The sequence below is a fragment of the Phyllostomus hastatus genome, unplaced genomic scaffold, assembly GCF_019186645.2.
Source record: "Phyllostomus hastatus isolate PE091 unplaced genomic scaffold, TTU_PhHast_1.1 phas_contig_40, whole genome shotgun sequence".
NCBI classification, from domain to species: domain Eukaryota; kingdom Metazoa; phylum Chordata; class Mammalia; order Chiroptera; family Phyllostomidae; genus Phyllostomus; species Phyllostomus hastatus.
In genome coordinates this window covers 10,704,749-10,730,594 of record NW_025333872.1, presented here as the reverse complement: position 1 = coordinate 10,730,594, position 25,846 = coordinate 10,704,749, and the positions used below count along the sequence as shown (strand labels likewise).

Below are 25,846 nucleotides of genomic sequence, written 5' to 3'. Positions count from 1 at the left end.
TCTGCCCCTCCTACCAGTCTGGATGAATGTGTCTACTTTAACTCCTTGGTTGTCAGACTTCCATACAGTCCAATTTTCTGTCAGTACTGGTTGTTATTTTGTTTCTAAATTGTTGTTGTCCTTATTTTGGTTGTGCAAGGAGGTACAGTGTGTCTACCTACACCTCCATCTTGGCCAGGAGTCACCATTTATTTTCTGAACACAAACTGAAACTTTCAGATCTCTCACAAGTTGCTTTACCAGTTTACCTGGAAAGATCAGCACCTGTCCTATTTTTATCCAAATCAGGAATCATTACAGCTCTTTCCTTGCCTATCTTCAGGCCCTTGACATGACACCATTTCTTCACATACATTAAAAAAATCAAACATTTACATACAAGATACATTTAATAGGAGAGGATATTCCATAACTAAGGAGGGGAGGGAAAAAAAATCACAAATTTGGATTATGTATCAATAAAAATTTGGAGATATTTTTGATTGGCTATATGAAATGAAGCAAAAGCATTTTGTGTTTTATAACTTTTTATATTAAATGCTTCAATATTCATGTATTATTTAGTTAATGTGACATCATTGTATTGCAAACCCCTAATTTGGAGGGACACATGGCAAACTTTAGGCTAGTTTCTGTAGAAAAATATAAAATTTATAAATGTGAATTGTCACCCTTAAGTAATTTTATGGAATTGTAACTATTCAAAGTTTGAAATGCTTACAAACAAATCTGATCCTAAGGAATTACTAATTAAGGAATACAACTGATCATTAGATTTGCTAGAAATCCAACTCTGAAACAAAAATTTCCTATATTCCTCTTTCATGCAGTGGATTAGTTTAACTGATGTAAATTCTTTGATTGAAAGGTGAGCCAGTAACAGGAAATTTCCATTTGTCACTACTTATCTGTATGAATCAAGATTTTCTCCAAGCAAGACAACAAAGTAAAATAAAGAAACAAGTCACTCTATTATATACTGGTAAGTGCATTTATCATTTCTAAACCAGCTGCATATTTTTTTCCATTAAAACTACCTAGTAATTTACCCCTGGCTGGTGTGGCTCAGAGGATTGAATGCTGACCACTGGTTCAATTCTGGAGCACAAGCCTGGGTTGCAGGCCAAGTCCCCAGATGGGGTGTGTGAGAGGCTACTGATCAACGTTTCTCTCCCTCTCTTTCTCCCTCCTTTTCCCTCTAAAAATAAATAAATAAAATCTCAAAAAAAAAACCTACCTCAGAATTTAAATATGTTGGCTTGTTATACATGTGAGCTTATAGAAATTTAAATAAAAAAGCTCATAACCTTATCTAAAACTAAGAGATTCTTAGTAAGTCCCTAAAACCCACTTACTTGTTTAAAAATAAAAGTTCACACTTTGTGCCACTTGCTTTCTAACTTATTCCACTCCAAAATGCAGATCTGTACTTTTGGAATAAGAAAAGTAAGTACTGCCTTTCTATCTCTTTAAATCTTTTCCCAAATTTGCCTTTCACTCATAATGCCTCAAATTTTATGATAAACTTATGATTGTAGAAACTAAAAACAGGGCTTTAGTTTAACATAAAATATTGATACACACAAGGCTGTGCTAGTACTCATCCTACTTAGTTTTTCCTAAACCACTAAACCTATTACCAATACTGGACTTTCTCACAGTATTCCTAATATTGAAAGTATCTTTCTACATTATTTTTGTAAGAATACAATATATAAAATTCAATTTCCTCATTAGTACAAAACCATCTCATACCACCAGTACTTTTTCTTTTTTTTTAAAGATTTTACTTTTTTTTTTGAGAGAGAGAGAGGGGAAGGAAGGGAGAGAAAGAGAGAGAAACACTGATGTGTGAAAGAAACATCCATCAGCTGCCTATTACACACACATCCACACGGGGGACTAACTGCAACTCAGGCACGTTCCCAGAAGGGGAAGTGAACTGGTAACCTTTCACCTTGCAGTAGGACGCCCAACCAACTGAGCCACAACAGTCAGGGCCCCATTGGTCCTTTAAATATAATGTGGTGCTTCTAACCAAGGTCAAAAATTGAAAACTGTTTTTTTCAAGTTGGTACAAGAATTAAGGAAATCATTTGGAAATGAAAATAACAGCAACCAGCACTTGGCCTTATTCTAAGCACTGTACAAGTATTAGTTATTCAACCCTCCTAACAACCTATAAGGTTAGAACAGAGAGGTTAAATAACTTATTCACAACAGCCAGTGGGTCGGAGAGCTGGGATCTGAACTTTAGCTATCCCAGTCTGGAACCCATGCTCCTAACTCTGTACCACCTAAATGTAGGACCCATCATTTAACAGGTATACAAGTTATTTCAAAACAAAGAAATCGAAAATTTTTTCATTTTGTAACAAATCATACAAAACACTGTGTAAATATTTTAAGCTGTCATCTTAAATCATGAGAAATAAAGACTGGTGATAACAAAACCAGGCAAATGAGTTTCCTATTATAAAAGGAAACTCCCTGAAGTGATTTTGATAATTTTAATATGAATTATTACATGACCAATAAATCTGAAGTATACATTCATATGGAAATGTCTGACAAATACCTGTCAAAAATTAACTACAAGTGCCCCAAAGAAATCAACCTTCAAAACACATTCAGACCTGGCTGGTATGGCTCAGTGGATTGAGCGCTGGCCTGTGAACTAAAGGGTCACCAATGCTATTCCCAGTGTAGGGCACATGCCTGGGTTGCAGGACAGGTCCCCAGTAGAGGGCGCACAAGAGACAACCACACACTGATGTTTCTCTCCCTCTCCCCCTCCTTTCCCCTCTCCAAAAATAAATAAATCTTAACACACACACACACACTCTCTCTCTCTCTCTCTCTCTCTCTCTCTCTCTCTCTCTCTCTCTCTCTCTCTCTCTCAGTAGTCAAGGTGAGAGTATGCAACCATCCCACTTTACCAAAATAATGTGACTGCTCACCTAACCAGAACACAGGGAAGAAGTCACTAAGAAAAGGCCTCTGAACAATCAGAACAGATACTCCAATGTCCACTCATTAATTTTTCTCAAAAGAGGATCTCACACACTACATAAGGGTCTACTTTATTTTCCCCTAATACAGAACTACAAATATGAATATGTCCACACTTGTAGAAAAACTAGAGAACAGAGTTGGTGAAGGGGGACACTGATTTCAGTGACAAGCACACCCAACAGCAAAGCACTTCAAAATGCAAAGAAATCTTATCAACAGTCCTATAACAATGAACAGATACTCAAGGCATCACACAGTACCTGACACATCCAAAATTATTATGACCCTAGGTCATTAAAAAGTTTAATTATATTCTGCATCCTAGTCAAGACAGAAAAGAATTACATATTTGATTTTAGCATGATCTTCATTCAAAGAAATTAAAGTCTTTTATAATTTGATGCTTCAAGAATAAACCCTCAATTATCCAGTAAGTTCAACCAATTAGAAAAGAATTCATCTGAAAGTTCCAAATACCAAGGTTGTACTGTTTCTCAATTTAAAAGCACTTTGTGTACAAAAGTTACCTGAAAGCTAGAGGGAGGTGGAGGAACATAAAAGCAGAAAGACTAAGAAAACACAGAAGAGCAAGATCGGTGTCTATAAACACTATGCTTAAAGCATTTTCCACAAAACAACGTGTGGGCAGAAGTGCCACATCAGCAGTATTTTGTATCTGTCCTGCTTCTAAATCATTTGTAAACTAACAAATGATTTAGAACAAATTTAACAAATTTATGAAACTACATAAATTACTAATTTCGGTTAATAGTTTGCTGGTATGAGGCAGTACCAACCCTCAAGAGCAAAAAATGATAGCATCCTCCTAATTTATTCTATAAAACCAAAATCAAGATTACTCTCGAAAGAACATGCTTATTCCTTATGGTGACTTAAAATTTCTGCTTTAAGGTGGCACACTTTTTTTAAAAAAGCAACTCTTTAAAATTGCTTTTAATTTTTAAAGAATTGAGGGATAGTGCTTAGCCCAGCGCGACACTTTGTTATCAATAGCATTGTTACACTGCTCAACAAAACTCCCTTTCAAACCAGGCTGCACCACATACTTCTCCTAGATCTAAACAAAACTTTAAAGCACATAGTAAATAACATATAAGGCCTTGTACTTTTCTCTTCTAGCAAGGAAGTCTAACTCCAAACAGGAAACTGCTTCTCAAAGGGTTACCAAACCCCAAACGAGTCTTCAGAGATTTAACATTTAAATGCCAACATATTTGCCTAGGTAGAAACGGAGTAAATAAATACTGAAGCTTCCCAGTCCTTGAGGCATCCCTTGCAAATTTCAACGAGAGGGCAGTGGAGGGGGGAGACTGCCTTTTCAAACAGCCATAAATAAAACTTTGAAAGTCAATCTATACAATGCCTCGCAGAAGATAAAGTTGAAAACGCTACTCGGTCAACTTTTTCAATCACACTCCCACATGGGGGAGAAAGGAACGGATCGGGGAGCAGAGGGAAGCCCGGGGCTGAGTTCAGCGGGTACTGAGCGAGAAGAGGTGACCGGCGTCCCCATCCCCCCACTCCCTCACCTTTCCCGAGAGCAGGAAAAAGGCGGGAGGGGAGCGCGAGAGGCAGCCCCGCGAGCCTTCCGACGAATTTCTCCCCGAGAACAGGGTGGAAGGCAAGACTGAGAACAGAGTGGCGGAGAGGAGGGTTCGATGTTGCCGCGGAGGGGCTGTCCCCCTACACCGACCCTTCCCCGCAGAGACCGAGAAGAGGAACCGACCTCCCGAAGCAGAAGGGTCATCCCGGCGGCGTGTGAAGCGCCCCCAGAGTCTCTTACCCATGCTGGGGGCCCCCGCGGGGAGAAGCCCGGTGCCGCCACTCCTCCTCCAGCTGCTTGCGCCGTCGCTCTGGCGGCGGGAGGCGGGCTCTGCGCCTCGCTCTAGCCCCTCCAGAGCTCAGGCGGGGCGCGGAGTTGCCTCCATCTGCCCGCGGCGCTGTTCGGCCAGTCCCGTCACTGAGGCCCGTGAGAAAGAGGCGGTGGCGGCTACGCGATCCTGGTCTCCCCCAAAGCCGCGGTGGTGGGAGGGCCGTCGCCCGCCTGCCTAGACAGCGGCTTTCCCACCCTGGGTAGCTCCCGCAGGGGGGATGAGACCAGCTGGTTCGTCTAGGCCGCTGGCTCCAACCCGAAGCGCCCTGAGCCCGAAGACCCGCCCCTCGCCTCTCCCCTCTCCTTCAATGCCTGCCGTTCCAGAACGCGACGCCAAAGACTGAGGTGGAGACCCAGCGAGAGACCGGGAAGGTGTCCGGAGCTGGGCCTGGGAGGAGGCAAATCTCGCGAGAATCCCTCTCCCAGTCCCTCCCGCTCCGCAGAGTGCCGGCTCTACACCCGGCCCGGGTGTGTGCCAGGTGCGGTGACGTCACGGCCGGGGGTCGCGCGCCCTCAGCGTCCAGGTGCGGCGAGCGGAGGAAGGAGGAAGCCGCGGAAACCGCGGTTAGTCCTCCGCGCTCTTTTGGGGCAGCTGGGAGGGTGTTTTGTATGGTTGTCGACTCCGTTGAATATAAAGAGTTTTTGCTGATAGGCAAAGTGAGCCTGGGTTGCCCCACTTTCCGAGGCGGCTGTGCGGTGTTGCAGAACAGCAGGCTCTGGGGGACCTAAAAGAAAAGAGGTGTCGAGAGAGAGCGAGCGAGCCACCCGCTTTCTTTCCACGTTCGGAGGCTCAGCTGCTACCGGGCCCCCGGAGTTTACCTTGCAAAGTTCCTTGAGAATCAGAAGCATTTTCTTCATCAAACAGCAAAACACGAAGCACAAAATAAATTCTCTTTTACAGGAATAAGTCATTGGCTTACTTTAGTGTCTGTCAGCTTAAAACTTTTAGTCCCTTTTCTCTTTTAAAAGTAGAATTTGTTACAGGATGCAGGGAGGGGAGTATTCATGATTTGAAATATTGCCAGGCATTTTTTTTCTATCCTCGGTATGAAGGGCACAGGATTATTGTAATCAAATAGCGTTTCTTAGAGTTAGAGACTATTGATTCAGCCAGCTTTTTCCTCGCTTATTTAAGAGTACCCAATCCCCAGAGAGCAATATTTGTTGAATGCCAACTTCTGTGCCTAGTGCTTTTTAAAGAAAATATGTCATTTCTAACAATCATCCAAAACTAAAACTGCCTTGCCCTTTGAAACCAGGCAGACCTAAAATTTCTGAAATTCAGCACAACCATTTACTGCTTGCGGAAACTTCGATAAATTAACTAACTTCCCTGGAGTTCAGTTTCTTCAGTCTTTTGAAAAAAAAAAAATCTTTACAGTGCAAAGCCCAGTGTCTGGCACATTGTAGCATCCTAGTAAATATCCATTTCCGCTATCTCCTATAGGCCTGCTTTTGCCATCTTTTAATGCTTTATGATATCTAAAAACATTGCCAGTGGTACCTTTATAACAAGAATTGTTAGTCACAATCAAAAGCCAAAACGGAGAAAAGAAAATCATTTAATCTGCATACCTAAACTAGATGTACATGTTGGCTATGTTATATTGAAACCTTAGAATATATTGTGCTTTTTTCATTCAACAAGTATTTGAGTATTATGTTCATTGTTCCCTACCAAGCAAACAAAAATAAAAAATAGCTGAAGTACAGTCCTTATCCTCAAAGACTTTGCACTCTAACTAGGAAGTGACACATTAACACAGTTTGTTAACAGTATGAGGTAGGGAGGGTCAAATGCCTGAGAATTTAAAGGAAAATAAATTACTATGGGCAAGTTAAGCTTAATGAAGAAGGTATAAACTGACCTGAAGCTTAGGGGAAGGCAATAATTTAATTTCATTCTTGAGGAGTCCTAGAAATAAAGGCTGGAGATGGATATGCAAAAAGAATATCCCTGAGCCTTAAACAAAAGTGGCTCCAGCCACCCATAAGAAAATAAGCAATTTCTGATTTGAAAGAATAAGGCTGGTGGGAGGCAAAAGAACATTTATGAAAGAAGACAAAGAATAGTATAGTGTGTTTGAAGAGAACTCATTTCCTAAGTTTCTAGAATCCTGGACATTCCAATGTATAGAACTGAATAGAAATTAAGGTAAACAAACAGGAGGGGAAAAGACCACTGGATTTGACAATAAGGTTACCTTTGGAAGTATAAATTCAGAATATATAATATGTATATTCAGAATATAAATAGCAGAAAAGTTAAGTCAGTCAAAGGTTTTAGTGAGTAATGAATGATAGGAGTGGGGGCACAAGTAGATAAGGTAACCATACTTTCTTAGCCAGAGGTCAACTCACATGACCTGACAACAAGATAAAATATTTACAATCAGGTCTAGCCTAGAAATCTCAGGGTCTGTACTATTTCCATAATAAATCATGTACTTTAAAAGTTGGAAAATTAAGCAAAATCACTACAAATTCAGAGGACAAAATCCCATCGAGATAATGTTGAAATATCAGCTCATGAAAAAATTGGAAAGATCAGGGAATATGACCCATAAGAAAGGCTGAGAAAACTGAAGTAAAGCTAAAAAGTGATCTCAATTCTAGAATTAATCCTGTCTTCCACAGGTAAAATCAAAGGAAACACCAATAGAAGAATAAAATCTAGAAACTTATTTTTTAAACTGACAAAATGGTACATAATACTACATTCCAAACTTTCAGTTAGTAAACAAATGTTAGTTGTTAATTACTCCATGAAGTTCTTTTCATCTTGTCTTACCTCCTAAATGAGACTTCAGAGTATGCACTATATTTTACATATATTTTTATATAGCCAGTTCTTTATGCAGCTCAAAACATTGCTTTCCTCAGCAATAACTATTAGTTGAAGAATAGAAAATATAGCGAGAAGATAATCTCATATTTATCACATATTTTAGAATTAACTTTGATTTTTTTAGCTAAAAACAGATTTTTTCTTTTTTGCCTTTATTTCCTTTATTGTTATCTTATAATGATTTAGTTTTTTCTATTCACCTGGCCTCGATCTTTGTATTCTGAGACAGATGGACAAATACCACCCTGACCATTCACTTTTTTTTTTGCTGCTCAATACTGAATGTGTCAGTCTGGTATCAAAGAGAATATTACAATCTCTGTGAAAATGATACAATTTCAGATCAACATAATCATGCTGCACTGCCAGCATTTCTTCCTAATATTTCTTTAGAAATTTATCAGAAGATATCTATAGTGAAAAAATTGTCTACCTTGTTTCCTTCTGGTAAGGAAACTATTCTATCCAGTAAGATTTTTCTGAAGAAAATTCAATTAAATAATAACTCCATTGTGTTATTTTTAAAACATTCATTTAGCTCAATTCTTATAGTTGACTAGCTCTTTTTTATTCTTAGTTCTACAGTACAATATTTCCTGGCCATTTTCCTCATTGTTATCTTGTTATGGCTTGGCTAGTTTATGGTATGCTTAAACACAAATTACATCAATGTATATAACCCGAATTTTAAAAATTTCATTTTATAGAAGACAGTTGCAGGAAATAATCATCTCAAACACAATGCCTATAGTGTGCGATTATTAAAGCTGGAAAATCGCCCTGCTCAAACTGGTGACCCATCAGCTTGTAGCAAAATCCTGCTATTCTTCTACCAATTTTGGGGATGTGCTCTCAGCACTTTTCATTAGTGCACATTAAGAAAAAATTTAATTAATAAATGATGAGGGCAGGCAAATGTCTCACCACTTTGCCAACTGAAAGGACCTTTCAAATAATGTTATTTGCACTTTGTTCTGATGGTAGTATCATTATAGAGCTGATATAAGATAGGTAAGTCATGGAGTCTTGCAGGCCCTGAAAGAGAGTCTCTTTCAAGAAGTATTACTTTTTCAAAATGTTAAAGATAGTCAGTTGAAGTGTCAGATATTTTAAGTAATCTCAAATGACAAAACATTTGCATTTTTCAAATATCAGGTAATTCAGTGATGCACACAATATTATGTAAAGAATTTCCAGTCATGCATACACATTCATTCAACTCAACAAACATTTACTGATCACCCATTATAGATCAGCACCTGCTCTGTCATAAATATAGAGATAGAAAAATACTGTCCCTGCTCTCAAAAGAGGAAGTATGGGGAGCCTTTGAGAGTACATTGGAGTTTCCCAAAATGGACAAGGAAGTGTATTCAGACAGCCAGGAGGCAGATGTACAATTGAAGCCCTAGGATGTATCTTGGAGGGCCAAGCTCAGGAAAGCACAGCCTAATCCAGAGGGCATCATATGTTACAGGAATGATTTGAGGTGTTATTCTAGAAGTTATAGATAATGAACAAAAAAAATAGGTAATGGATTTGCTCTTTCAATCAAATCTACAGTCACAGAAAAAAATCATACTTCTCATAAAATTAGATATGAAACATACAGTTCTATAAGCATTGACTAAGTGCCCATACACCTGTCTCAATTAGCAAATATTTTTCACTAATATAAAAACATTTATACTAACATGATATACAAGGTGCTGTGTATTCTGAGATGCAACATGGAAAACACAAACTCTGCCTTCAAGGAATGTGATTTCTAGTTAAGAAATTTAAGATATGCTTATTTACCCATAAGTAAAATTCACCTCATTACAGACAGTCTGCATGTAGAATCATCATGGCACAGACCACTAAACTGGGCATATTCTCATTTTAGTAAAGAATTTGCATTATTCTTAACTAGATCACTGTTCAAATTTTAAGCATTAAATACAATGACCTATTGCCCAATATCCAGAAGATAGTTATACATATCACAAGTTACTCTACCACAAAGTAGCCTTTTTGAAAACAAAAATATTAGTAATCTGTGCTTTCTTCACTTGTGAAATTGTACAAATGACAAAGAAGAAAAAATTTTTAAACAGTACCCAAGGGAACACTCAATGGAGGATTCCACCTATGAGCATTATCCCTTGGGCACTACCATCTCTACATCTGCCCTAAGGTGACACTAAAAGACACTCATCAAATATTATGTTTCTGTGTTTCTGAAACAAGAAGTAGAAACTTTCTTACAAATTCCCGTAACTTCCTTAACTGCACAGATGACAATGTGGGTTATGTCCCGTCTGACACTGGAACTTTTAAACTGCCTGCTATGACATTATTTTGATGCCAAGAATTAAATGCCTGCCGAAGCAAAAGCAGCTCATAAACCAAGGCGTTCCTCTCTGAATATTCCTGAGACTTCACATTCCTTTCAGCTGGTTTCCAGGCCACATGTCGCCATTCCCACATCTGTACCACACTGTATATGTGGCTCACAAGCAGATCTCCTCAATCTCCTTTTCAGCCCCCACCTCCTTACCCAACTTTGCCTTGTCTCACATCTGCTTAAATATCTGAAAGTGAATTCAAGTAAAACATAGTACAGTACAACCTCCTTACTGCTGAGGCTTATACAAAGACCTCCAGTTTACAACTAGCTAAACTGAGTCATTCTAAATGATCTCCCACACACTCTGTCTGCATTCCACTTTACAAAATGGATTCATCTTCAATATGGGCAGTGTCCCCTTTTTTTCTCTCAACAGTCCTATCTTATTTAGACCCTCACAATTTTATCCTTGGGCTACCTTTTCTTCACCCTTAATTTCCTAGACTGTATCCTCCCCCTTTTTTCATTCTTCCTTCCCACTCTTTTTCTCTGTCTCTTATAGCATGCCTCTTCTAATTCTTTAACACTGTCCTTTGATCGTCAATCCAGTTTGCCCAGTCCAGTAACCTCTACACAGGTTGCCTCTTTGATCTCCTAACACTGCCTCACCTCCACAAATCTTTTCACAGAATATCTTGGACCTCATTGAGTCTATTATATGGTAGCAAAAGTTTTTATACATTAATAGCATGTAATCTCAATGTATTCCTTAAAATAACTCAGTGAAGTAGGCAATCCTATTTCTCCTTTCATATTAGGCAGAGCAACAACAATGTGATTAACAGCTAACACCATCTGAGCATTTTAAGTCTTGGGCACTGGCCTACACACTTCATAGACCTCATCCAATGTGATCCTCATTACAATTCTATGAGTCATGGTATTACCATCCTCATTTTAAAGAGCAGGAAACTGAAACCACTAATTACCTTGCCTAAGATGACATAATTTTTAAGTGGCAGAGGCTGTGCTTGAACACAGGACTAATTCTATAGTTAATGTTCCAGCCGATCTCAAGTCAATGTCCTCCTTTAGCCATGAATTTTTTTTTCCTTTTATTTAAAGAGAAGGTGGGTAAGAGAGACAAGGTTAGGAGGAGCATCTAAAGGAATGCTTCAGTGGTTTGTTATAAATATCAACCAAGAAAAGGTCTAACATAGAGTAGATACTTGATGCTAATTTCTTTCCCACTTTAAGCACTCATTGAGGACCTACTCTGTGCCAGATACAATAGAAGGTGCTAGTATAGGTAGGTGTAGAGAAGCAATAAAGGAGACATGGTCACTACACTCATGGAGTTTATGATCTAAAGGAGGAAACTGTGTTTCCCAAGTACACAATATAAATCATCTACATTACTTCTCACATGCCATCTCCTTCAGGACTCTTTTCTTAAACGTGTATCTCCTTCCTCACAAACACTATGTTTATACCTCTCCTAGGACATATTTTCTTTTGAATATAGTCATTATCATACTGGTTTCATTTCCTGTCGTGATGGTGATGGCCTTGAAAATTGGGACTACATCCTCCTTATCTTTGCATTTTTGCTAGCCATTAACACATAGGAGGCTCTCAATAATTATGTTCTGAATTTAATAATAGAAAGACACTATAAAATTATTTCTTGCTGTCCTCAATACTTCAAATCAAAGAATGATTATTTCAGTGTTTAGGCCAGATTTCTTCCTATGAATGTTGTCTTATAAATGAATTATTTGTCACCTTGTGGTAAACTCTTGGTGATTAGCCAAGATGTGATTATCTAAGACATATGTTAACTAAATGGCCCCTTATCTTTTGCAGTGAAGACAGACTTTCCTAAACAAGAAAGTAAGTTATAAGTTAATTTTTATACACCTGAATTTTCTTAGAAATATCATCTCAAAAAAGGTGAAGAAGTATATATTTAGAGTAAATGCATTCATTTATTACAAGGTCATAATTTTTTCTAACAACTATGTCGTAGGAGGGAATAGTGAAATAATCACCGGTAATAAGAAAGACATTTCAAGTCTCATCTACCCTAGAGGCCACATCAGAGCAGCCACTCCCAATAGGTGTAGCCTGGGTTTCATCAGCCCCACCTCCTGCTCAGGTTCTCTTTCCACCATGGAACCACCGCCTTACTTTTCAAACCTTACCTCAGGCGCCTAAAAAGTATGTAAAGAATGAAGAAATCCAGGCTATTACAACACTTGAAGTTTGTGCTGAAAATATATTAAAGAGTCATGGCCTACTGGTTAGGAAATTAGTCACTTACTCGTGTGCACATGGTTTTCCCTCAAATCAGATAAGAAATAAGAACCCAGCATTTGGAAAGAAGTTCCATGTTTCAGAATATGATTAAACAATTAAATAAAACATTTACAAAAGAGAAAGATATGATCACCACACAATAGAGTTTTGTTACAAGACCATGAGGATTCCAAGGCCGAGGGAAATGATCCTGTGCCAAGAGAAACAGCCTTAGAGGAATTCACATTTCTAATATACGTTCAATACAGATCTGTTTCCCAAATGAAAGTTTGAATTAATGGGTCTGTTTGAATACCACCTAAACCAAATGAAAGGGAAAGAACTGGCAGACACTTTTTAGAGACAGGAATTGAAAGTACATCCGGAGAGTTTCATTTGTGAGGGAAGAACCCTGAGAAAGAGGAACTCTCTAAACAAATTTATTGAGAGAAATGTCAGACCACAAAAGGCGTGAGAGAAAATATCTATGTACTCATTCATTCATTCATTCATTCATTTTGGTAGGAGAATTTTTCACCTTGACTCAGGATGAATTTTTTAATGAAGTGTTAAATTGAAATCAAATATCCAGTATAAGTAAAAAATTTCCCTATTCTTAAACCCATAGTATCTATTAATTCCATCCACATTCTTATGTTTTTCTTCTGATTATGTAAAAAATGCCTGTTATACTAAATTCAAACAATACAGAATCATGTAAAGTAAAACCCAAAAGCCTCAAAGAATTCCACGTCTCAAAACAACCACTATTAACAGTTTGTTTCATATTAACCAGAATTTTTATTCATGTTCATATATGTAAATGACTTGTAATTATGCTATACACATTGCTCTGTTCTTTTCCATCTATCATTAGATATATTTTCATGGCAATGCATTTATTTCCATATCAAGTCATTGCTTCAAATGATACATCCCATTGCTTTACTGAACCAGGACCAATCAATTCCAAAATGAACATCTGAATTATTTTCAAGTTGTTTAATTTTTGGTATCATAAACGCTGCCTCAGTGAACATCTTGGTATGTATATTTTTGCACACCTGTGTGAAAGTTTTCATAGACATAGAATTGCTTAATCACAGGCCATCAAAAAATGTTCTACCAGTTACAGGCATACTTCAGAGATACTGTGGGTTTTGTCCCAGCTCACTGCAATAAATCAAGTATCACAACAAAACAAGTCATAATTATTTTGCTGGTGGAATGTCTTGCCTTCCATTTGTTAAAACAAGGTGGTGGGGGGCATCATTTGTGAAGCACAATAAAGGGCAATAAAATGGCATACACTGTAACCAAAATTGAGTATTAGCAATCCTTTGATTTTAGTTTGTGTGGTGGGAGAAATATTACAGCTCGTTGTTTCCATTTATATTAAGGAGGCTGAGAGCCTTTGTAGATTCACTATTCTTATTTCTTTGTCTAAAAATTGCCAGCCTGGGAGCCCATCTCCTTGGCTCATTTTTCTATTTTGTTAATTATCATTTTCTATTAATTTCTAAAAAACTCTTTACTGTATGGATATTAGTCATTTTTCCAGGTCTCCATTTGCAGTTAAATAATTTCTCCTTCCCTCCTCCCACCCCTGTGCTGCGTGTGGGGGAAGGGGTAGGCATGGGGTACTAACCCCTGTAGATTGTTTTTGCCCATCAGCTGGCTTCCAGCTGAGTCTGGAAAATGAGAGGCACTGGTGGAAGACAGTAATGTGTGGAAGGCTAAATAATGGCCCCTCAGAGATGTCCAGGTCCTATCCCTGACCCCTGGGAACATGTATTACATGGCAAAAGGGAACTGGGTTGCAGGTGGAATTATGTTTGCAAATCAACTCACCTTAAAATAAGGAGGCCATCCTGGGTTATCCAGGTGGGTCCAATGTAATCACAAGGATCCTTGAAAGTGGAAGAGCCAGAGCAAGAGACCCAGAGAGAGGGCAGTATGAAAAGGACTCTACCAGTCATTACTAGCTTTGAAAATTAAGAAAAGGGCCACAACCCAAGGCAGGTGGCCTCTAAAATCTAGAAAAGCCAAGAAAACAGTTTCTCTTCTAGACCCTCCAGAAAGAAAAGCAGTGCTACTAGCATCTTGATTTCAGCCCACTGAGGCCGATTCCAGACTTCTGAACATCAGAACTGTAAAGTAATAAATTTGTATTGCTTTAAGTATAGGAAGTGAATACAGAAGCCCGGAGGAAGGGATAATCCACCTCCACCACCACCACACCCACCCCTCCTTTAAACAGTGTATCTTGTATCCACCATGTATTCTCTATGGTTTCTGCTTCTACCAGGAAGGCCTGCCTGGTTTTTGCTTCAGCGAGGTGACCCTGGCCCCTGGGTGCAGGGGATACCACATTCTTCCCCTTTTCCATCCAGTTATTGATAACTTCTGAGATGCTTACCATCCTCTTTTTGGCTTCTCACATCTTCAGTCGCCACTGAGAACAATTCCTGTGTTGGGTTCTCTCTGTTTCAGATATTTGGAGAAATTTTTTCCCAATAGAGTATGTCCAAAGTGTTACACATATGTTTTCCCATTTTGATTTTTTAAAAAAAAATTATGGTTCTTTTATCCCATTCAGAAAGTTTTAACTAGCTTGTAGTTAAAGTCTTAAACCAGTTTAAAATTTTTATTGGTAAATAATATATAATGGCAAAAGTACTTATCATAGGTGTACAGCTTGCTGAATTTTTACAAACTATAATTTTCTAGTCATGTTACAATTTCACTCTTTATATTTAAAATAATATATCTGGATTTGATTTATGGTAGATAGTGTAAGAGTGAAATTCAGGTTCCTTTTCCCTTCAATGACTAGCCATTCATAGTGTTTGAGAACAGTAATCTGTATTTCTCACATGAATCTGCAATGCCGCCTTTATCAGATCTTAATTCTGCATACATTTCATCAATCTATGGACTTTGCTCTACTTGTATCTATGTTATTTTATGTATATCTTAGAACAATTGGTTGAATAATTAGACTTCAGCTAAACTCCCAGGAGTCATTTCCAAAGAACACAGTGCAGAACTCAACCACCAGAGAGCTGACATATATAATCAGGTATGTGTCCATGGAATCTGGAAGCTGTGGGTGGGGTTGTTGACAGACAACCCACAGAGGTACTATCAGCTCCACTGCCTTTAGAAGGATGCCCCTGTTAAACTGGGAGTCTAGTCCTGCATAGCTGAATCTTGCAGCCTCTGCCATGAACCACACCAGCAGAATGGTTGCCTCTTGCCCTGTCTCTCTCCTCACCTAGCTCAATTTCAAAATCAAGTGTCATACAAGTATATCTATTTAGAGGAGCCTAAATAACTCAGGAACTCTGGTTATAATGGAATCTGGAAGACATTAGATTTTTAGCTTGCTATCCTCTGCAACACAAGAAGGCATACCAGCAGGAGGCTGAGATTGGATATTAAACAAACTAACCAAGACATCTACTACAAACAAGGTATGTTTCTGGAAGAAAATACAAGAAGCTGGTATAGTGGATGCAGCTAGGGAGGGGAATTAAGTGGTTGCAAGATGAAATGGGAGGGACACTTTATAATTATTGTATATCCTTTGTAACTATTGAAATTGGTACTTTGCACATGTTGGTTATCCACAACTAAATAATTTTTTAAGTGGCCTAGGACAAAATGAAGCCAACTAAAATAAAACTAACAAGATCTTCAATGATGCTGACATAGTTGGTCAACAGACCAGGGTAACCACACCAGTACTTGGTGAAATAAATGTTTTCTATTTGGTTTAGTCGAGGATGAACATAGGTGAAGCAATACTTTATAATTGTTGGAATTTAGTTTCATGTATTTTTCATTACTTTTGACATGATTGATGGGTAAAAAGTAATCTTTACTCTTAAATATTTCCTTTGGCTTGCATTTTGCTCTCATTTGTTACTTATCCATTTGTTAGTGTGACCAGTTAACTAAAACAGTGGTCCCCAACTGGGGCCAAAAAGGGCGGGGACCACCAAACTAAAATAAGCACAAAAGACTTACTTTCAATTATCCATCACTTGAATAAGGCTAAGCATTTGGGCTGAACTCCACAGCCAAGGACCACAGTTCCACTGCTGGACCTGAAAAGATTCTAGGCATAATGCCAAAAAGTGAACAGTTCTAGTTCCATAGGGTAGTCTTACAAAAATTAAACCTATTAAGCTTTTATAAAAATAATTTGAGGAGTAATTAAATATAATGCTGAGCCTGAGAGAGTATAAGAAGGATTTATTTAAAGAAATGGGAACGGAAATGGGGAATCCAGAGGAAGTGGTATTTTGGGCAGGGGGAGGGGAACGAGTTGATTTATGCAGCATTTGGGGTTAAAAGTTGGTGACAGTCTTTCAAGTGGCAGTCTGAACAGTCATTTGAAATGAGGAACTGACATTGAAGAGAGGGCAAGTCTGCTGAACATAAGCATTCAATAACCATCCAAACCATCATGAAGGTCTTGATGAAATCAGCTAAAAACAGGTTTCCAACATACATAGTGATATGCCCTCACTCTTAGTAATATTAAATGAACACTGCCAATAGGAATTGAGTAGAAATTGTAACCCGAAGCTTCCTCTCTGAGCAGTGTAGCAGACAGGCATAACTTCAATCAGATCGCTGTTTCCGAGGGGCACATCCCACTGAACTGGTCTGTGGACTCCCAGAGGCTGCATATGTGTTTAGTTAGCCCCTAGGTCACTATGGGGTAGCATCAGGCAGAAGGCATACCTGCTTCCCTCCTGTGGCAATTGAGAGATTTCTGAGAGAACAGAATTATTCTTTTTTTTTCTCCAGCTTGTCGAAGTATAATTGTCATACAAAAAAACTACACATGATAAATGTGTACAATTTGGTGAGTTTGGACATATGTATACATTTGCGTTACTAGCATCACAATCCAGGTAATAAACATATCCATTGCTTCCAAAGGTTTTCTCCCTCCCCACACCACTCTTTTTCTTCTTGTGGTAACAGATCTACCTTCTCAACACATTTTTAAAGACATAACACCTTATGGTTAACAACATAGGCACTGTGGCATACAGAAGGTCCCTGGAATTTACCCATATTACTACTGACTCAATAGTCATAACCCTTTGAAATTGGACCATTGATTGATAAAGAAAAGAGGAGTGTAACTTTGCGTGGAAACACTTAAAACAACTTTTCTATGCCCCACACACCTCACACACTCAGACACTTATGCTAGCTGTAGAAGCGTTGCCTTCAAAAGTTAACCACTGAACACTGTCTGGTGTGGCTCAGTGGATTCAGTACTGGCCTGTGAACTGAAAAGTTAATGGTTTGATTCCAGTCAGGGCACATGCCTGGGTTGCAGGCCAGGTCCCTGGTGAGGGGCATGTGGGAGGCAACCAGTCAATGTTTCTCATGCACATCAATATTTCTTCTCTCCCTCTTTTCCCCCTCCCTTCCCCTCTCTCTAAATAATAAATAAAATCATTTTTTAAAAAGTTAATCATTTTCTAGAATCAGGAAGACAATTCTCCACTGCTCTCATTACTACCAATACAAGGCAGGCGGGCCTGCAGAAATCTGCATGTACTCCCATGATTCCCTGGAGAATTTACCAGGTGTGGAGGAAGAAACTGGTTCAAGCAGTGATCTGACCCATGACCAGAAATCTGATTCCACCAAAAGACAAAGTCACAGGCTCTGTCAGATGCAATCTCAAACATTTAGCAGGAACAACTGTGAGAAACAGGAGAAGGACACTCACTGGGGGCCAAGGAGTCTAGCTCCCTAGGTGACTCAGGCCTTTTCTAAGGGGGCCAGGAGAAATGACTCTCTGGGACTATGCATACAAGGGCCTGGTGCCTTTCCTGTTTTTTTTTTTTTGTAATGCCCAGAACAAAAGTAAAAACCACATATTATTGAAAACCACATGTTATTGAAATGCACGTTCTGATTCTGCAGTTGGGGTGAGGACAGCTGAAATTCTGGGTTTTTGTTTTTGTTTTTGTTTAATTTTGAAAAGAAGAGAGACTGACTTGTTGTTCCACTTATTTATGCATTCATTGGTTGCTTCTTGTATGTGCTCTGACCTGGCATAAAACCAGCAAACTTGGCCTATTGGGAGGACTCTCTAACCAACTGAGCTCTCCAACCCAGGGCAAGTTCTGGATTTCTAACAGGTGTCCAGGTGATGCCCACAGGGGAGTCCAAGACTCTCTCCAGAGCAGACAGGAGAATGCTAAATAACAGTATCAAAACTTCTTCAATTTGGGAAAACTATAAAGCCACAGACACAGACCACACATTATAATAGTATAAACTATCTGTTTCCTTGTTTAATTTCAGTCCCTGGACTGTGAACCCACCTGGCAGGTATGAAATATTACCATCAACAGCAAAAAACAAAGACTCATTCATATCCCAAATCCATCTGTCCCCTATCTAAAAACACTCCACCCACTGAAGCATTACTTGAGTTTCGTGAAACTGTAAAGGCTGAGGTTATATGTAAACAAATACCAGTGAAGAAAGATGGGTATACAAATGGCAGGTGATAAAGAAAAGCTAACTGGAAAAAATCTTGTATAATGACTCCTATTTGCCTTTGGGTTCACATTGGGATACTCTGTTCAGGAAGTGTTTGTATATTTTCTACATTTGTAAGTAAAAGAGCCATATATTTGCATGAAAAAATGATATGAATAAGTGAATTCATGAACTACCTTCTATTGTTGGAGTGGGAATGCAGGTGAGGGTGGATAATGGCTAGAAATAATTATTAAACACCTACTATGTAAAACTGATCTACATGCATCATATAATTTAGACCTACTCCATCTTGAGAACTAAGCACAGAATTAAAGTGCTCATTACACAGTTGATCAATTTGAGGCTCAGAACTTGTCTAATTTTATATATCAGCAGAGGCAGACTTTCATATCCATTTTTTAATCCTAAGAATTTAGAATACCAGTCCAATGCATTGAAAACTATAGAGAGATGTTTGTTTTGATGTTGAGTAGGTAGTTTGAGTACCTAGAAGAACTATAACCACTAGCGATCAGGTTTGGCCAGGAAAAACCATATTGAGTTCAAATGCTTTTCAAATTAAGTTTTAAAATTAAAAAAAAATCTGTGTAAACATGGAATAACTCAAACAGCATATAAAAGTTGCAAAATGAAAAGTAAAATCTCTTCTTCCTCCCTTCTGGAAGGGGGATCATCGGGTCAACAATTCAGAATCTCTAGGAACGGAGGAGCCCTGCGCCAGTTTGTTGCAGGAAAACTCCATTTTGAGGCACAAAGACGATAAGAACTGAGACCTAGATCACCGCTAAAGGAAAACCCTTCACACTCAGGCTGCTGTCACACAAATTATTTAATTCAAAGGTTTGTTCTCTTGCCTTTTTCAAAGTTACTTTGAATCTACAAACATTTGTTGAAAAAGTACAAATGGCATCATTTCCCACCAACCAGTGGGTGATATATTTGAATCTCAGAACAAAGTCAGTGAACCGGTAAGGTCTGTACCCACAGTCTGCACTCCCAAGCTGAAGCATCCTGCGTCTGTGAATCACAAGACCCGTCCACTGCTTCTGGCGTGATCACTCAATCCTAAACCTGCAGCCAGTGAGGAGGCCACAAATGAGGAGTTGTGAGTGTTTCTTTAATTCTCCTGAATGGAAATTTCTTTTTATGTTCTATTTCCTAGAATCTATTGGAAAATTAGTATGCACTTTCAAGAATTTCTAATGGCTTCTTTTTGAATGCCAAAATGTCATTGACACTGTTCTTGTTTCTTTTAACTTCTTTGAGCTCAGTGATCGGAAATGACATTGCTGGTTTGAGCCGAAAACCATTACCCTGGGAAAACAAATGAAAATACTTCAGAATTTCTCAGTCTCCCTGATAGGCTAAAACTGAAGATAATTAGTTTACCACATAATTTAGTAAGGAAATAATTCAATGGCTATAGTTCTTAGAACAACAAAGGTTAGAAAGAGCTACTCCCCCTCCACACTTCCCCAGTGGCAGTCAGTAATATTTAGCTAGGAGATTAAATTCACCTTGTTCCGTGAACACTGACCATGAAGGAAAAGAAATTACAGCTGATCGGCTGCCAAGTGGCGCACTTTTTAATTCTTGCTAGCTTCACTGAAAAATCAGGACGTGTTCTTTGTAAACCTTGTCTTCAAATACCTGTGCAAAAGTGGCCCTGGATACACAAAATTAGGGACAGAAGGTCAAGCTAGGGGCAATGAAGCATGGACATTGTTGAATGAAACTTAGATGCATTTTCCTTTTCAGCCTTTGATCAAGTAGTTAACACTTTTTTTCAACAATATTTTTGTTTCTGGCATGAGGAAAGAAGACATAAATATATTAAAATACAAAATCAACACGTGCATCAGTGACTACTCATGGCTTACTTCAAAGGTTGGTGTTCCGGATGTTTAGGATTTTAAATTACAAATGAAGAAATTTTGGACCATAGCTTCTATAGTATTCATACCTAATCTTTAGACTACAGTTTCTAGAAAGGTATAATTGGTTAAATAGACTGACCCTAATGAAATGACAATGTTTACATTTCAAGTTTCTGGCTAATGAGGATGGCAACTGACATTAAGGTAATAAGCAACTTAAACCCCAAACAGTTCAAGGTTTGAAATCATTAAAACAAGAACATCAACAAAAAAGAGAAGAATATAAACTACCAAAAAAAGAAAAAGAAAGAAAGCAGCAGGATTCCGACTATGCCTAATTTATTAACAAACAAACACAATTTCTTACATTTTTCTAGTACAAAACTGTACAGGTCTTTCAAATTCTGTTTTCCTTAAATAGTTATTAGTGTGGCCCCACAGCAAACTTGAAAATATTCAGAGGACAAACGTGTCATACTCTATCAGTGCCAACTGTAAAAGCCTAGATTGGTTTTATTGACTTGAGCCATCATATACAGATGGGTAGCAAGACACTGAGGTGCATGCCCATGTGTAAAAGAGGACAATGTCACAATTTAGATGAACTGTAACACTAATTGCCACGCACATTCCCCCAGAGGAAAGGATACCTTCTATAGTTCCTTGCATGATCATGTCCCAGTAAGCCAAGGCTTTCTGTGGTGTCTGTCCAACTCTGTTACTAATTGGCAGGTTCAAGTAATAACATCATAGGTATAGCCCTGTAACTTGATGTCACAGCTTATTATTTCCTATCATATATTGATCTGAAATTTTAAAGATTTGATATTAAGCTGACCTGAGAGGTTTTTTTTTTAAATAAAATTATTCAACAATTTGAAATGCACAGATAGATCACAAAGTTGTGTCAAAAAGCATTCATTTAGGTCAAGGGGGTAAAAACAAAAATACCCCCCCAAAAAAAGGAACAAAAAGAAATCATTGATTCAAATATTTATTCAACAAATACTTATTTGTTATGTACTATATGAGAGCCACTGTTCTACAATCTGAAGAGATATTCCTGCTCATTATAATTATACCATGTTTATTAAAAATCAAGTTCAAATTTGATTGATAATCCCTACACATAATTTAGTTTGCCAACATGTAAAAGAAGAAATTTAATCACAAACCCAGTTCAACAATTCAACAATTTATAAATTGAGGGTATCTTAGTGTAACACCTTTTGGAACAAAAATGTTAATGTCATTGAAATAGAGTGGCTTGAAGCTGCCAAGAAATTTAAGGTGGCCAAATATGGTAAAATTCCTACTTACCCAAATGGCTAATACTGTTTTTTAATATAGAAGATCAACACAGTCTGCATTTTCATAAAACATGTGTCTTAACCATCTCAAAAATATGGAAGCTATGTTGAAAATGTAATTATGATTTACAAATCATAGGAGAGAGTATAAATACAGGAGCTCAGGTATTCAACAGTGGGCAGAGGCACCTGTAAGTGGACAACTGCCAGGTGGGAAAATGGAGCAGCGTAGGAATCTTGAGACCCATAACCAGGAGGGCGATGAAACAGACAGATGGGGTAAATGTTGTGCAGGGCACAGTCCCAACTAAGAAGAATAAAGATGAAGCTGGAGGGAAGGACTTAAGAGTCAACTTACTGACACAAAAAGCTAGTTTTCAGATTTTTTCAATCATTTTTTATTGTTATTTTATTACAGTTGTCCCAATTTTTACCCTTTTGCCCTCCTCCATGCATCCCAGCCCTCATTCCCACAGTCAATCCCCACACTGTTGTTCATGTCTGTGGGTCATTCACACCTGTTCTTTGACTAGTCCCTTCCCCTTCTTTCTACCCTTATGCTCCTTCCTATCAGTCCGTTCCATGGTTCCACACCTGTGGTTCTATTTTGTTCATTAGTTTATTTTATTCATTAGATTCCTTGTATAGGTGAGATTATATGATATTTGTCTTGCACTGACTGGCTTATTTTACTTAGCATAAGATTCTCCAGTTCCATCCACACTATTGCAAAAGGTAAGAGTTCCTTCTTTCTGCTGAGTAGTATTTCATTGTGTAAATGTACCACAGTTTTTTTGGTCCACTCATCTACTGATGGGTGCTTAAGCTGTTTCCAGCATTTGGCTATTATAAATAGAGCTGCTATGAACATATGGGTGCATAAGTCCTTTCGAATTGGTGATTTGGGATTCTTAGGGTATATTCCCAGAAGTGGAATTGCTGGGTCAAAAGGCAGTTCCATTTTTAGTTTTTTGAGGAAATTCCATACTGTTTTTCACAGCGGATGCACTAGGCTGCATTCCCACCAACAGTGCACTAGGGTTTTCTTTCCTCCACAACCTCGCCAGCACTTGTTGTTTGTTAATTTATTAATGATGGCCATTCTGACAGGTGTGAGGTGATATATCATTGTGGTTTTAATTTGCATCTCTGATGGCTAGTTTTCTGATCCTTTTTCTCCTTTCCAATACCTCGGATTCTGTCTTTAGACTTCCTGGATTGATCAGATAAGAATGAATATTTTCTTCATACTGATTGTACTTGTACTTTTCTTAATGTTTCTATCAATTATGTATGTACCCTCAATATTTAATCAGGAAAGAAAATTGTTTTGAGTTATTTAATCTATGTTCTGATACATCCGGCAAGTCACTTAAATTTGAAGAGGACTCAGTCATTCTCTGTAAAATGAAGGAGTGGATAACATACTGTAAGTAACAGAAAGCTCCTCCTCAGCTGGCTGCAGTAACTCAGATTTATTGGGTCACATAACTGGAGGTCCAGAGATTGAGCAGAGTTTAAGGTTAGTTTAATTAAGTAACTCAGCTCCTGTTTTCACAATCCTCCTGGCTATGCTCATCTCTGGGTATTGGCTCATTCTCAAGGTAGCATCTCTGTTTATGACAGAATGAATGCAGACTTTGCAAGGCTCACATACTTATTTTACAAAGTTGAGAAGAAAAAAGTGTTTCTCTTCTGCTGCTCTCTTTAAACAAGGAATATTCTTTTCCTAGGGGTTACCAAGAAACATCTCTCCTTCTCTCTTATTGGTCCCATTCCAATGCCCAGTTCCACCTTCCCTATCTTCTAATTTTTTGGCACTGAAATCACAAGACTGATTTCATGGGTCATTTTTGTTTGGGCCTCAGGTTAGAATTTTTTAAAAGTATTTTAAGGTACACATTCAATGTTCCAGATACTCCCTAATGTTACAAAAATGTATTGGCTCTAGACTACATGAATCCCACAAGTTTCTTATAATATTCTTATTGCTTTACACTTTTGTCTCATTTTCTTGTGAAATGTGGACTGAGATTTAAAAATAAATTTTATCAGAATTTTTCTTCTTTAATCTACTAAAGTTATTTTACTTTTACAGAAATTGTGTTGAAGGAGTTTCTCTTTATTTGAACTCTCTTTCCCTTTAAAATTACATTTTATGTATGTAGAGCTTACATTGATAAGGGAAATTGGAAACCTCCCAAGAACATGTCTTATACACTTATGGCTCCTCTATGGAGAAGTTATTCCAAAGAATCTCAGTAAGAGGTTTTAAATTTAGATTGCTTTGTTTATTTACATGTTCTCAAAGGAAAATATAATTTTATCTGCACAGAATCTAAAAAAATTAAATTTCTTAAATTTGTGCAATAGAGTAAGAATATTTCTGCTGATCAAGTTTTGGGCAGTGCTGTTGGAATAACACAGTGTTTAGTGAAAACACAGGAGAATTTTTTCTATTTGAGAAATTAAAGGAATGTAAGCTTTTTCACTTTCCTTAAGTTGATCTCTAAAAATATATTTCTATTACTCAATTACTAAGTCTGTTGAAGTTTAATTACTTTGTGGCTATGATTACCAAAGGCGAAGTATAAGATTTATCTTTTTCCCTCCATATACTCATAAAAGCTGGCCTGCATTATAGAGCACTGTGGGAGGTGTTTATTTTGCAATTAAATAAGACTAAGGGGAATGTTCTGAAGTTATTGCTTAGTGCCCCTCCCATCACCCCATGCCTTTTTTATAAAGATTTTATTTATTTCCATTTCTAGAGTGGGGGAAGGGAGGAAGAGAGGGAGAGAAGCATCATTGTGCGAGAGATACATTGATCAGTTGCCTCTCACATGCCCCTACCTGAGGACCTGGCCTGCAACCCAGGCATGTGCCCTGATTGGGAATAGAACCAGTGACCATTTGGTTTGCAGGCTGGCATTCAATGAACTGAGGTAAGACAGGGCCTCAAATATCTTTTTAAAAATTATTAAAACCAAGGTTGAAATGGTAATGTAAAATTTGGTTCTTAAATAAATTAGTGAAACATAACAGAGATATGTATAAGCATTTGCATTTAGCTTCAAGTATGAAATGGACTTGTGACCTGGAGGTAGGCTGTCCTAAAAAATATCTGAAGATTTTAGTTAATCACAAGCTTAAAATTGGTGAAAGTACGATATGGCTACCTTGTACTATAAGAATAGAAGTATAGGATCCTGATCACGCCAAGTAATATTCTCACTGTTCTAAACTGCTGAGATCACACCTGAGGTATCCTACTGTATCCTGCTGTGGTAGGCAGTCAGACAGGCATGAGTGAGTCGGAATGATAGGCCAAGTGCAGATGGTCACCAAGGCAAAGAGCCCTGGGTAACAGGCAGCAGGCAAAACTACAAGCCCTTGCAAAGCCACTCCCTTAAGCTTTAATCCCCGGAAAGATCCTCCTCTGAGATCTCCAAATAAAAGCTCTCTGTTCTCCCCCATCCCCCCCAGCATGCCTTCGCTTTTCCTCCCTCTTTCATCTCTAAGTCTCAAGGCGTGTAACTCTCTCTCAGAAGCTCCGAGGGCCCTTCTTTTGCCTTGGTAATTTTCATTTCCTGAGCACATTTCTTCTACAGCTCACTTCTACTTCTGTGACTTTCTTTCTTTCTTTCTTTCTTTCTTTCTTTCTTTCTTTCTTTCTTTCTTTCTTTCTTTCTTTCTTTCTTTCTTTCTTTCTTTCTTTCTTTC

General features: G+C 38.2%; 1 protein-coding gene across 1 annotated transcript in view; it reads right to left on the bottom strand.

Annotated features, from left to right (window-relative positions):
• The window catches only part of LOC123821519 (CD2 associated protein), a 137,031-nt gene extending 131,672 nt beyond the window's left edge, over positions 1-5,359 (bottom strand). Inside the window, exon 1 of the mRNA XM_045842930.1 lies at positions 4,820-5,359. Within this exon, the coding sequence (XP_045698886.1) occupies positions 4,820-4,823 (4 nt within the window). The 5' untranslated portion in view covers positions 4,824-5,359. The remainder of the gene's footprint in view (positions 1-4,819) is intronic.
• Positions 5,360-25,846: the final 20,487 nt, after the last annotated feature.